Source organism: Rhipicephalus microplus, chromosome 1, assembly GCF_043290135.1.
Source record: "Rhipicephalus microplus isolate Deutch F79 chromosome 1, USDA_Rmic, whole genome shotgun sequence".
NCBI lineage: Eukaryota > Metazoa > Arthropoda > Arachnida > Ixodida > Ixodidae > Rhipicephalus > Rhipicephalus microplus.
This window is the reverse complement of record NC_134700.1, coordinates 68,436,423-68,449,202: the sequence shown is the minus strand read 5'-3', so window position 1 is coordinate 68,449,202 and position 12,780 is coordinate 68,436,423. Positions and strand designations below refer to the sequence as shown.

General features: G+C 45.7%; 1 protein-coding gene across 1 annotated transcript in view; it reads left to right on the top strand.

Moving 5' to 3' along the window:
- Positions 1–5,195, top strand: part of LOC119178002 (glycogenin-1) — a 123,403-nt gene extending 118,208 nt beyond the window's left edge. Inside the window, exons 7-8 of the mRNA XM_037429172.2 lie at positions 1,145–1,261; positions 4,940–5,195. Coding sequence (XP_037285069.2) covers positions 1,145–1,261; positions 4,940–5,152 — 330 coding nt within the window. The 3' untranslated portion in view covers positions 5,153–5,195. The remainder of the gene's footprint in view (positions 1–1,144; positions 1,262–4,939) is intronic.
- The last annotated feature ends 7,585 nt before the right edge of the window (positions 5,196–12,780 follow it).

Genomic DNA, 12,780 nt, shown 5'->3' with positions numbered 1-12,780 from the left:
GAGGATAAGCGCGCGCGCTCGCAGCTATTGCTATGGGAGAGGGAGTGGTGGCCGAAAGAAAACACCTGACGGCACGTGGACACCACTGGACGCCTGACATAGACCGACTAAGAAATGCATTCGCATTTAAAAATAGCTCTGCTGCTTTTTAGCGGCCGTGGCCCGGCTGTAACTTTACGTTCTCCACTTACTCTGGGCCCACAAAAAATCGCTGTTGGCCAACAGCGTAGACCCGACGCGCGAAGTGGCTTTGAATAAGGAAGAGGAAAGGGGCGTGTCGAACTGTCCCTCGCGCATAGGAGGGCGCCTCAACAACACGACACAGGGGATGGGGTAATGGGAATAAAAGGTAGAGGAGGAGTAAAGATTAGAGAAAGAATAAAAAGTAAGTGGGAATCATTTGGTCCGCCTAGGTCAGCACGCACCCGAGCGATCGTGACGCGCAGACGATCGGGAAAGCCGCCGAGGAAGCAAGGGGATGGGTGATGCGCACTGTTTAAAACGGGCAAAATAAGATCGAGTTGCGTTTCCCTCTGGTCGGTCAATGAAGTTCAAGAACTCCAACATGCCGTGAGTAGGCGACGTTAGTCCAAGTTCGGCGTGCATTCAGTCACGCTCTTCTGCCTACTACATCGCTTTCTCTGGTTCTAATCGTTAGCTACTACAGCTACCACAGGCCTATGATTACAAGTGTCTGTTCAATCATTAATGATGGACAGTAGTCGTCGGGATGCATGGAGATGTATGTCTAAGCGTCTATGTGGATGCGTCAACGTTAAGCGGTTGTATAGCGGTCAAACACCAATACATAGACCTTGCGAAAGCTGTCCTATGTCAATGTACAGTAAACATTAAACTCCTTCTGCAAGGTACACACGTTTCACACGTTTTACTTACGTGTTTTACCTATTCCTAGGACGGAGTAATCACCCACGTTTAATTTTTAGTTAAAAAACTGCAATGCCGCCTTCTGATATAGTTGCAAATACTTGCACGGCAAGGTACAGCTATCAATGACACTATGTTTCGAAGGTGGTGGTGTACTCAGCAAGGTCATCTATAGACTATATGCATTGTGGTGGCGCGCGAATCAAGAACAGCCATCGCGATGAGAGGTCTTACGCTTGAAACCCACCGCTCGCAGGAGGACGAGTGTACCTCCAACGCTTTCAAGACATCAACGTCGTTGCAAACTCGCAACAGGAGCGTTGCCAGCCTGCTCAACATTCTCGGAGACACATCCATCGCCAACATCATGGAAGTAAGAGAGACACTTTCATTAGTTTGATTCATTCACTTTCGCGAATATCACCTCCACCGGTATAGCACGACGCTTTTGGTTTTTATAAATCTTCTCGTGTTATAGAAATCGCCGTTGAACATTCGCTTCTTTAGAATTCCAGCACTTTGTTCGCCACGACGAAATCACTTTCTTTTTGTTCCGTAGCAATCCTGTCAGGCTCACTGCATATGCTCAGGATGCTTGCGTGTATTGTACGCACAGCCTATGGTGAGCAAATACACTCATGAGTCAACTCACCGAGACTCAGATAGAGCCGTGAGTTCGAATGAGTCTGAGTGAGTAATACTTTGGCGAGTGCGAATACGAGTGAGTCCGATTGAGAGAAACGATCAGTCAAACAGGGGGTTTAAGGGTGATGTATGTCTCATGAGTGAGCTTTTAACTGACCTATGCGCACAGTGCCAAGTGCGAATCAATTCACCAGTTTTCAGTTATGTTACCAAGTTTCTTTTATACAGTGTGTACCTCATATTTTCCGGCCAAGTGCCTTAAGCGTCAGGGAAGCACTGCAGGAAAATGAAAGGTTGTGCTTCTCTGGCTCGGTGTGCGTTTCATTGAAGGCTATGTGGCGCGCAGGCTGACGACACAGAAAAAAATCTTTATTGCGAGCAAATGAGCTTCGATCGCTCGAATTCCCTAGGGATTCATGAGGCCGAACACTACATCTACGCCTTATGTTATATTTTGGTCAAGAAAGCTCACAGGAATATTGAGTGGCAGCCGTTTTTGAAAGTTCGAAGGGCTCTTAGAGCTTCAGTACCGCTTGCATGCCAATGCGTGTGCCAAGCATGCACAAACGCTCAGGTGGTGGGCGCTGGCGCTATTGTACGTGTTGCGCAAGTGTAAGTACACCTAAAAATGTACGAAATTACGCCATCTCCCGCTAAAAGAAATCATGTGTGAATGCAAAGCAGTGGGCGCTAACGCTTACAAGCGGGCGCCAACGTTGACGCTGGCTCTGATCGCGGCGTTGCGCAGGAGAGAAACGTGGCAAGGCGCAAAGCGTGCAGTGATAGACCGGTGTTTTCTACTGGAACATACCAATCACTGCTAATGGACAGTGAGAGACAGAAGACTCCGATTGGACACAAAGACGCGCATTCCACTTTTAGTTGAAACTGAATTGAAAATTTCTTCCGCATCAAAAACACTATACGAGGAGGGCAGCTAAAAGCTGTGAGAACAGCTGAAGTAGCCCTGACGCGGCGCACACTGCGAATGTTTATTCTTCAACAATGCACAAGAGTAATCTCCCACCGGCACTACCTTGGAAGTAAACATCCAGTGCCTATATATACAGGATAGCCAGTGAACGGTCATGCAGCACGAGCAGTCGGTTTTTTCAAGCAAGAAACTCGTTAGCACTGGCAGACGCTGCCTGCGTCGACATTGCCAGGTGAGTGAAGAAGAGCATAGGAAAGGAGAAACAGGGGAGGGTACGCGCATGCGCAATATTTATGTAAACGTTGCTGGGAGGAATCATCATCATCATTATCATCAGCCTGACTACGTCCACTGCAGGACAAAGGCCTCTCCCATGTTCCCCCAGTTAACCCGGTCCTGTGCTTGCTGCTGCCAATTTATACCCACAAACTTCTTAATCTCATCTGCCCACCTAACCTTCTGTCTCCCCCTAACCCGCTTCCCTTCTCTGAGAATCCAGTTAGTTACCCTTAATAACCAGCGGTTATCCTGTCTACGTGCTACACGCCCGGCCCATGCCCATTTCCTTTTTTTTATTTCAACTATGATATCCTTAACCCCCGTTTCTTCCCTAATCCACTCTGTTCTCTTCTTGTCTCTTAAGGTTACACCTACCATTTTTCTTTCCATTGCTCGCTGCGTCGTCCTCAATTTAAGCTGAACCCTCTTTGTAAGTCTCCAGGTTTCTGCTCCGTAGCTAAGTACTGGCAAGATACAGCTGTTATATACCTTCCTCTTGAGGGATAGTGGCAATATACCTGTCATAATTTGAGAGTGAGTTCTGGGAGGAATGCTTAGAGGAAAAGGGAGGGCAAGCGAAGGCTTGCAGACGCTCCCTGCGTCGGCATTACGAGGCGAAAGGGGGAAGGAGAGAGTTGCGCGTGCGTAGTGTGAATACGGACGCCCACTTTGCGGGAGATAGAACCGAGCAATAGATGTTTCATATCTAAAGATCTGGAACTTTTAATCCGCAAGCCTTCTAGAACTTATAATGTAACGTCAAGCACTCCACACATCTTGATAGGGCCTGCGACTTGCGCTGAGGTATACTTTCGTATCGCGAATCCACCACCTCACCGTCAGAGATAAAATCCACATCAGAACTGAAAATCTATTTCGTAATGAAAATTGCCAGAAATTTAGAATACTAAATTGAGATGTCGCGGCCGATCACCATGTTTTGTCAGAAGAACTGTGCTTCATTTATATAGTTCCTAAATCAAGCTCTCACACCCATCCGTAAATTAGTCAGTCCCCGTTTAAGTGTGTCGCGTTTGAAGTATAACTGTGACTTTGAGCCATTTGGCGTGTAGAGCAGAAAACGCAGACTATGCGTGTATTCTTCATACAAATTAAAGATCTCACAGAAGCTGCGACATATATAGCTTGCAAGACATGAAGCGTGCTCCGGAAAATTTGGTCTGTTTACGCTGTTATTACGTGCACGAAATCGCGCAAAGCTTGAAACGTACTTCATTAAAACATTAGTAACTTAACTCGAATCGATGACATTGGCCTGATTTTTTTATTCGATCTTATCCAGCGCATTTATGTTTTTCCTGATATGTGGTATTTATTGTCCCAAAACTACCATATGATTATGAGAGACGCCGTAGTGTAAGGCTCCAGAAATTTCGACCACCTGGAGTTCTTTAACGTGCACCCAAATCTGAGCACACACGCCTACAACATTTCCGCCTCCATCGAAAATGCAGCTGCAGCAGCCGGTATTTGATCCCCCGACCTGCGGGTCAACAGCCGAGTACCTCAGCCACTGGACCACAGTGGGGGGGGGGGGGGGGGGGGCGCATGTTTTTCTTAAAATGTAAACATATTTGACCAGGATATGTTAGGCTGGGTAAAAATTATACGATTAAAACACTCTCCGGCCACATTTTTCTATAGTTCTTAATATATAAACTAAAAGTGGCCCTATGCGTTTCGAGGCCGTTTCATTCTCTTCTTCAGGGGCCGGCTCCGAAGCCAGCGAAGTTTCTTGGTGGTTGCCCCCTCTCCACCATCGTTCTTCCCACCGTCCCTTCAATGCCCCGCCGCGGTGGCCTAGTGGCTAAGGTACTCGGCTGCTGACCCACAAGACGCGGGTTCGAATCCCGGCTGCGGCGGCTGCATTTCCGATGGAGGCGGAAATGGTGTAGGCCCGTGTGCTCAGATTTGGGTGCACGTTAAAGAACCCCAGGTGGTCGAAATTTCCGGAGCCCTCCACTACGGCGTCTCTCATATTCATTTGATGGTTTTGGGACGTTGAACCCCACATATCTATCAATCAATCAATCTACCTCCCTTCAATGTGTCATTCTAGAAAATGCCAAATTTCATTACCAAGCCATTACCTTGTTATATCGAACGCCACCATTAGCCCTATATAGCACATTCGTATGTCTCGTTCACTCTAAGCCTCACTGGGCATCGCAGGGATCGTCTCGGACGGACGTGCGGCGGCCTGAAGAGGACCGCTACGATGCGTGGGAACGCGGAGAGATGGACTACATGGGTGTCGACGCGTTCGTCCACATCCAGCGCAAGCTAGACCGAGCCATCAAGGGTCCGCCAAGTGGTGAAAAGCACGAGAAGGACGAGGAATCCCTATCGGAGTCCACATACCTGGACGTGCTCACCGACACCTGATCGAAATTCCACAAATCTCGGTCGCTGCGTCTGACAAAAATAAAAAGGCGAAAGAAACAGAAGCCGTACTTAGAAACTGATAATTCGTGGAGTTTAACTTCCCAAAGGGAGAGCTCCGGAAATTTAGGCCACAAGTATTTTCACCTCCATCGAAAGTGCCGCCGGATTGGTCGTAATGCGATACGATGACCTACGGGTCAGTACTCAACCACCATTCTTATTAGACCACCACGATGAACCTTGGCCACGTAGGAAAAAATGCCGGGCCTGCGCGGGAGGCGCAGCGCAGTCACAGCCAAAGCTGGCGGAGCAGCCTTTCAGAGCCTTTTCGAAACACTCATTGCATTAGCGCACCCAGGATTTCTCTCTAGGGGGGGGGGGGACTTGAGGTTAAACTAATGTCCCGCATACTAAATAAATATAATTGGTTATATTACCTGCAACAACAGCAATTATTATTATTAATATTATTATTATTATTATTATTATTATTATTATTATTATTATTATTATTATTATTATTATTATTATTATTATTATTGGCCCCGCCGCGGTGGTCTAGTGGCTAAGGTACTCGGCTGCTGACCCGCAGGTCGCGGGTTCGATTCCCGGCTGCGGCGGCTGCATTTCCGATGGAGGCGGAAATGTTGTAGGCCCGTGTGCTCAGATTTGGGCGCACGTTAAAGAACCCCAGGTGGTCGAAATTTCCGGAGCCCTCCACTACGGCGTCTCTCATAATCATATGGTGGTTTTGGGACGTTAAACCCCACAAATCAATCAATTATTATTATTATTATTATTATTATTATTATTATTATTATTATTATTATTATTATTATTATTATTATTATTATTATTATTATTATTATTATTATTATTATTATTATTATTACGTACAATGAGGTGATGACAACGATCTCTAGATGTTTTTTACCGATAGACTTTGAAAAACCTTGAGAAGACCAAGAAATCATTCGATGAAGCAGTGCACGTAGAAAATAAACGAGAAATCGAATAAAACAAAACGTAATATAGTTCTGAACAATGATCTCTGGAAACTAAAGCTTTTCAGCTTCGCTTAGTGATTCTGGTGCTGACGTGCCGGCACGCTGGCGGTCAAACAGTGCTGTCTAAAAAGAATATGACTTCTATGGTAGAGCAAACAAGACACACGGCATCACCTGGCACAGTTTCCCTTTCTTGTGCCCCAATAATTGTGTGTTTTGTCTTTTTACCAGAGTAATCAGTAGACGCGATACAAACAAGCCCCATTAGCATCTTTAGCAGGTAAGGAACTGCAACCGAGAATTTTCTGGATAATGCGAACAGAATTTAACTTCCTTTGGGCCTCGTCAGACTACAAGTATGAGTGTGCACCGTAAATATTGATTATAGGCTTTGCGATATTGATTATAAAGAGTATGTACAGCGAAACGCAGCGCACGTGTAGTAAAATTGTCAGCTTATGGATCAACTACATTGTACCGATTCGCAATGTCATTCGGGGGCTCAAGTTTGGCGACCGAGGCATCCTCAGTGATGACTAATCGATGGACACATCTGACGGTGGTATGTGCCGAGTAATCACTTCCTTTTTGGCTGTAATCGAGGATTCCGGTGCTGTTGCGGCGTGTCTTGTATTTCAATGCGGGATCTTTTTTGGGAGGTTGGTGAGGATCGTGTTAGATTGGCACTTCAGCGATGCCTGTGGTCTGTACGGAAGCGCACTGCCGACGCACCTTCGGCAGCAGACTCAGAGTGCCAATTGTAGCGAGCGAACTGAACGTATGCATGCATGGGTGGCTTTCGTCCGATGTACCACGTGCAAGAAAGAAGGGGTAAAAGAAGAGAGCGTGACATATAGCTTCTAAAAACTAAGAAGCAAAAAAGGTGACCTCCACCAATATACATTTCGCAAGTTGTGAAAGACATTTTAAATGCGAAGCATTTCTCAGTGAACTTCAGCGACTTTGAGCGTATCTATCTATCTATTTATCTATCTATCTATCTCTCTATCTGTCCATTTATCTAACCGCCTACGACTTTTAGCTCTCCAGGTCGTTTCGATAATGGTATCGATACCAAACTTTGTATTGCATAACATTACTGTATGAAGAACATATTTGATTAGTCAAAACATGAAAATCATGATATGTATGTCATGAATGTCATGCTTTACATTTTATGGTCCTCCAGTGCTTGCGGCGGTTTCGTTCACACGGCATGTTGCAAAACTGCTATGGTATGGCATGACGGCATGGCGAATGGCGAACACAAGCGACAGACCCTAACATAAAGAATGAAGACATGCGTGCCATGTAACAACATCAATGCATGCCGCGGTGATGATGCGCTCGTGGCCATTTCACTCGCGTCACATGTACCAAAATTGGTATTACATCACGCGAATAAATAACGAAGTTATGTGACTGGTACAAACATGATAATTATGAGATGCCTGTCATGTAATAACATGACTACATGCCATGCTCATGATGCGCTGGTGGCCGTTTTGCTAGCTTCAGATGTACCAAACTCGCTATTACGTGACGCAAACGGATGACATAGGTAAATGACACATCCAAACATGATAATCACGACATGCGTGTCATGTAAGAACATGACCACATGCCACACTGGTGATGCGCACGCGGCCGTTTCGCTGGCTTCACATATGCAAAATTTGGTATTACATGATGCCAATGGATAACGAAGGTAACACTGGTGCAAACATGATAATCATGATGTGCATGTAACGTGAGAACATGACTACATGTCACAGTCAAGGCGCCAATACACTTCAACGTGATGCGGCGCGCGTGCTCGCCGGCGTTGTTTTCGTCGCGCCAGGCCGGCGTTGCCACGCCAGGTGCCAGTCCCACCATATATTCGCAGGCGCGTGACGCGCTGCGTTGCTTTGACCCATGCCCGTTTCAGCGCGTCTGGCGGCCTTCCATCACGAAAAAAGGGATACGCAGCGTTGTTTGGGTAACGCATCGGCGCGAAATGCGGCATGTCGCATTTCGCGCCGGTTGCCGTAAGGCCACGCCGACGGACGCTGGTCGCACGTGGCGTCAGACTATAGAGCTTGTGTTTTGCTAACGTGGCGCCACTGTGCCCAGCGTGCGTGTGCGTCAACGCCACATTGGAGTATATTGGGCCTTTCATGATGCACTTGCGCCTGTTTTGCTAGCTCCACATATACCAAATTTCGTGTTACTTGACGTCAATGAATGACAAAATATATCACTGGTGCAAACATGAGAAACCTGACACGCGTGTCATGTAAGAGCATGACAACATACCACGCTCATAGCGTGCTCACGGCCGTTTCTCTAGCTCCACATATACTAAATTTGGTATAACATGACTAGAATAGACGGCGAAAGTAAACGACACATCCAAACATGATAATTATGACACGGAAGTCACGTACGACATCATCTACCTCCACCTCGTAACGTTGTGCTGATTTTGAAGTCACATATCAACATTTCTTATTCGTGCTTCACATATCGATTCCCATTGTAGGTGGGATGTAGGTTTCGCATGGCAGTCATGCTTCCCTTGGGTTTCTGCATATGTGTGGTACTGCGGGGTGGCTGGCGACCATGCTGGCGGCGCACACGCTATAAGGCTTGCTCATAAATGCAGGAACCACAGCGTATGTATCTGCTTAAACTAATATCTCCATGTGCTTCTTCTGCAGAGCCTCCGCCGTTTGCGGTCACTTTGATGAAGGAGCCGCGTGCAAGGTCACCTGTATTCTCGCCACTCCAGTGTTCATTGAATGTCCGCTGTCTAGGAGAAATGCACGACTATGCTGAAAACGCAAGCCCCGAAGAAAACAAAAAACACGTGTTTTGAAGGAGCTTCTTATAATCACAACTTTGAGTGGGCATTGCCTCGACGTTTTGGAATGCATACGGTTCCTCTTTGCAGTTCAAAGAGGGGAGGCACGAACCAACCGTACCCATCCTCGGCTGCGGGAAACGCATTCGGAGTGTGAGAAGTCAGAGAGACTTTTTTGCCTTTTTTTGTAGCTGAGTACATAAGCAGTTCTTCGAACATGTGGTTTCACTTTGAAGTCGCGTGCGCAGCATCGTTTCCGGTTTAGAACTGGCCCTAGTTCGGCCTTTATCCCTCCTGTTTCGGAGTTCGAGTGTGTGTAGCGGCACCGAAAGTGGACGGGCCACTCGCGTTCTTGGTATCATCTGACTCAGCCTTCCACGAATGGCACATCGCCTGAGTTCGCTTCGAACGGGCGATGGTTTCACTGGCGCCTCAGACAACGGAGAGTGATATGTTTCTGCCGTGGTCTTGGTTAGGGGAATACTGTTGGTGCATTTCTAAGATTGCATCGTTGTGTTTTCAGTTTGAATAAACAATCTTGGGTAACCATTTTTGGCGAAATTGCTAAATATATTGTGTTTCTTTTTTCTTTTTTTAGTTTTGTTCTGCACTGGATTGCGGCTCTTCGCATTATTGTCTTTACTACTGATGTATCACGGATTTTTGGGTGGTCTGAAATGAACTGAGCATATCAGTTAGGGTAGGTGTGTTTGCAGTTTTATTTTCAGGTTGCGAGAACATCCAAAAGAGACAATGAGCCTTTGTTTCAGGAGGAACTGAATACCTGTTCAATAAATTTAGATGAGAGAATAATTGCTACTTGAGATCTCATGAAACGACAGTCTTTCAGGTGAATCTGGTCCTTAAGAAGATACGGTTGTAATGAAGTAAAAGCATGTTCCTTGGTATGTTTCATTGTTATATTTGTCGCGGCGACATGCGGATACGGGCTCAGAGTTTCAAATAGTGAAATATTATTGGGAACGTTTGCATATCTAACAAACTTAATGAGATTTTGATAAGTCAACAAAAAGAAGAGTCGTACAATGTATCTGGAAAGGCAAAGGTTCCTGCAATACTTTTTTCGCCTTTTTTTTGTTTCAAAGGATCGATAGTTAACTTGACTTAATTCTGCCAATTTGAATTATACACTGTTAGCACGTCAACAGTGACGCTAATTGGAAAGATTTTAAATCTAAAGAGCGTTGTAGCGGCAACACGCGTTTGCCATCGAATAGATGCCTTCGTTCCTACTTCGTGTTTTGAGTAGCTGATTTATGATGCAGAAAGAATGTTTTCGGCAGGTAGTGTGCTGATTGTTGACTATTTAAAGGAAAACAATCTACATGACAGACACAATTCACGTTCACTATAATGCAAAAGATTTGGGGAAAAGTAACGAAACTGCCACCGGCATCGAAACTCGAAACGGGAACTTTGACTTGGGCGAGTTGGTACATTCTTGGATAGGCTTCAGCGCGAATGAGACAAAGACAAAGACGACACACTGAACACAGACGAGCACTGTCTGTGTGTTTTCTTTGTCTTAGTCTCATTCGCGTTGAAGCATATCCAAGTATGGAAATGGGCACCACGTGCTTCACTTCTATTGCGAGTAAGGCCATTGAATAAACTTGCCTGTTATTTTTGCAAATGTACCTTCACGACTTTTTATTTCAAGAAAGTTGCACATTTAAGGCAACTTGAGCGTAATTTTATTACTTTGCAGCTTCGTCACATCCCACATTTAGGGCAAATAAATCAAGCCTTGTGAGGCCAATTATTTAGTGGTATCTAGGCACTGCAATTATAGATATCTGCAATAACGTTATCAGTCAGCCCGGCAGGAACAGAATGTCTTTATTCAGCGCCGATATATATATATATATATATATATATATATATATATATATATATATATATATATATATATATATATATATATATATATATATATATATATATATATATATATATATATATATATATATATATATGACGTCACATCAATTGCATACTGATTGTCATCCAGATATACACGTGGCGGGACATGCTGCGCTATCACACCTTCTTCCCGCTCAATTCAACAACATTTCTTTAGGACACAGCTGGTAACCGTGAGTAACAATTAACTTTAACACATTATTATCAAACAAGCAATCGCTTAAATTTCTTATGTTGAAACCAATCCGGTGGCTTGCGCGCACGAATACTTCGACGTGGCAGTGGGGGTTCCGGCGATTCAGATGCCGCCGCCGGCGCGGAAGACTCGGCCAAGTTCTTCGGTTCTGTCTGCTGTGCATGTTTTGAGGGTTGTAATTCGTCGTGCTCAAGCGCGTCATTGATTTTGGGTTCCGATGGAGTTCCAGGCAAACAGGGGCCATCCTGGTTGGTCTGCTGCTGCAATTCTGTCGAAGTGGGGTCCGGCGGCACCTCTCCTGTTGTGGGTTGCTATGTATGTCACCGCACTGACAACCTGGATCACCACAACTCTTTCCCAGGAGATGCTTGCACCACGCACAGTTTTCATCAAAACACGGTCTCCCACAACAAACCTGGGCTCCGGCACCGACACAAATCGCGTTGTTCTTTTAATTTCTTTTGTTTGCTTTGCATGCTTTTTGTGAAATCTGGTTTGAGCAGTGAAAGTTTCACGCGTGGCTGGCATTTGAAAAAAAGTTCAGTGGTCGATTTACCCGTCACACTGCTTGGCGTGTTCCAGTAGGCCGTAAGAAAGCTGTCAATACTTTTTTGCAGCTTCGGATGCTTACCGGAGGCCTTATTCTCAAGCACCTGTTTCAGCAAGGCCTTTTTTACGGATGGTACCATTCGTTCAGCAGCACCATTGTATGCAGCTTGATAAAATGGAATGCGAACGTGTTTAACGCCATTGGTACTTAGAAATTCAGCAAATTCAGTTGAGGTGAACTGTGGCCTGTTGTCACTTACGAGGATTTCTGGGAAGCCGTAAGTGGCCAAGGCACCCCGATGTTTTTCCAGGGTTTTTTGGGGCTGACTTCGACGACATAGGCCACACTTAAATCCATTTTGAGAATGAGTCGACCAATATGTTCAATATGATAAGCACGTTCACGTCTTTCTGAGCAAAATCTACCTGTACGCGTGATTGACACTGCGCAGGGTATTGCCACGGCTGAAACGGAACAGGCCGGGCCGCTCGCTGCACTGCTTGAAAAATCTTGCACCTCTGCATGTACTGTTCAATGGGCAAATCTATTCCTGGCAACCATACGAAACTTCCAACCAGCATTTTCATGCGGCTTGTGCTGGGGTGCTTCTCATGTAGCCTGTTCAGCACGTGCTCTCTCAGTTGTTCCGGTATTACGATTCTTGCGCCCCACGTCACACACCCCTGTTCCAGTGATAGCTCCTCGTGGCGAACATAGTATGATTTCAACTCATCTCCATGCTGTCTAAGCCACCTGTTTAGCGTGAATTGGGCCACACGGCTGAGTGTTAAGCTTCGCCTTGAGAACCTTGCGATCTCGTCCGCGGTCAGCGGGAGAAGCTGAAGGATTGATAAGCTCGATGCCTCATCCTTATCACGTACTGGTTGGGGTAACCTAGATAAGGCATCTGCTACTTCTAGATTTTTACCCTTTCTAAATTTCAGGCGGTACCTGTAAGCTGCAAGCCTTAGGGCCCACCGTTGCATGCGTGTGGCCGCTGCAGTTGGAATATGCTTATCGTGGCCCAGTACACGTACACTCGAAAAACATTTACACCATAAAAGGTGTAAAACTGGTGTACGCATT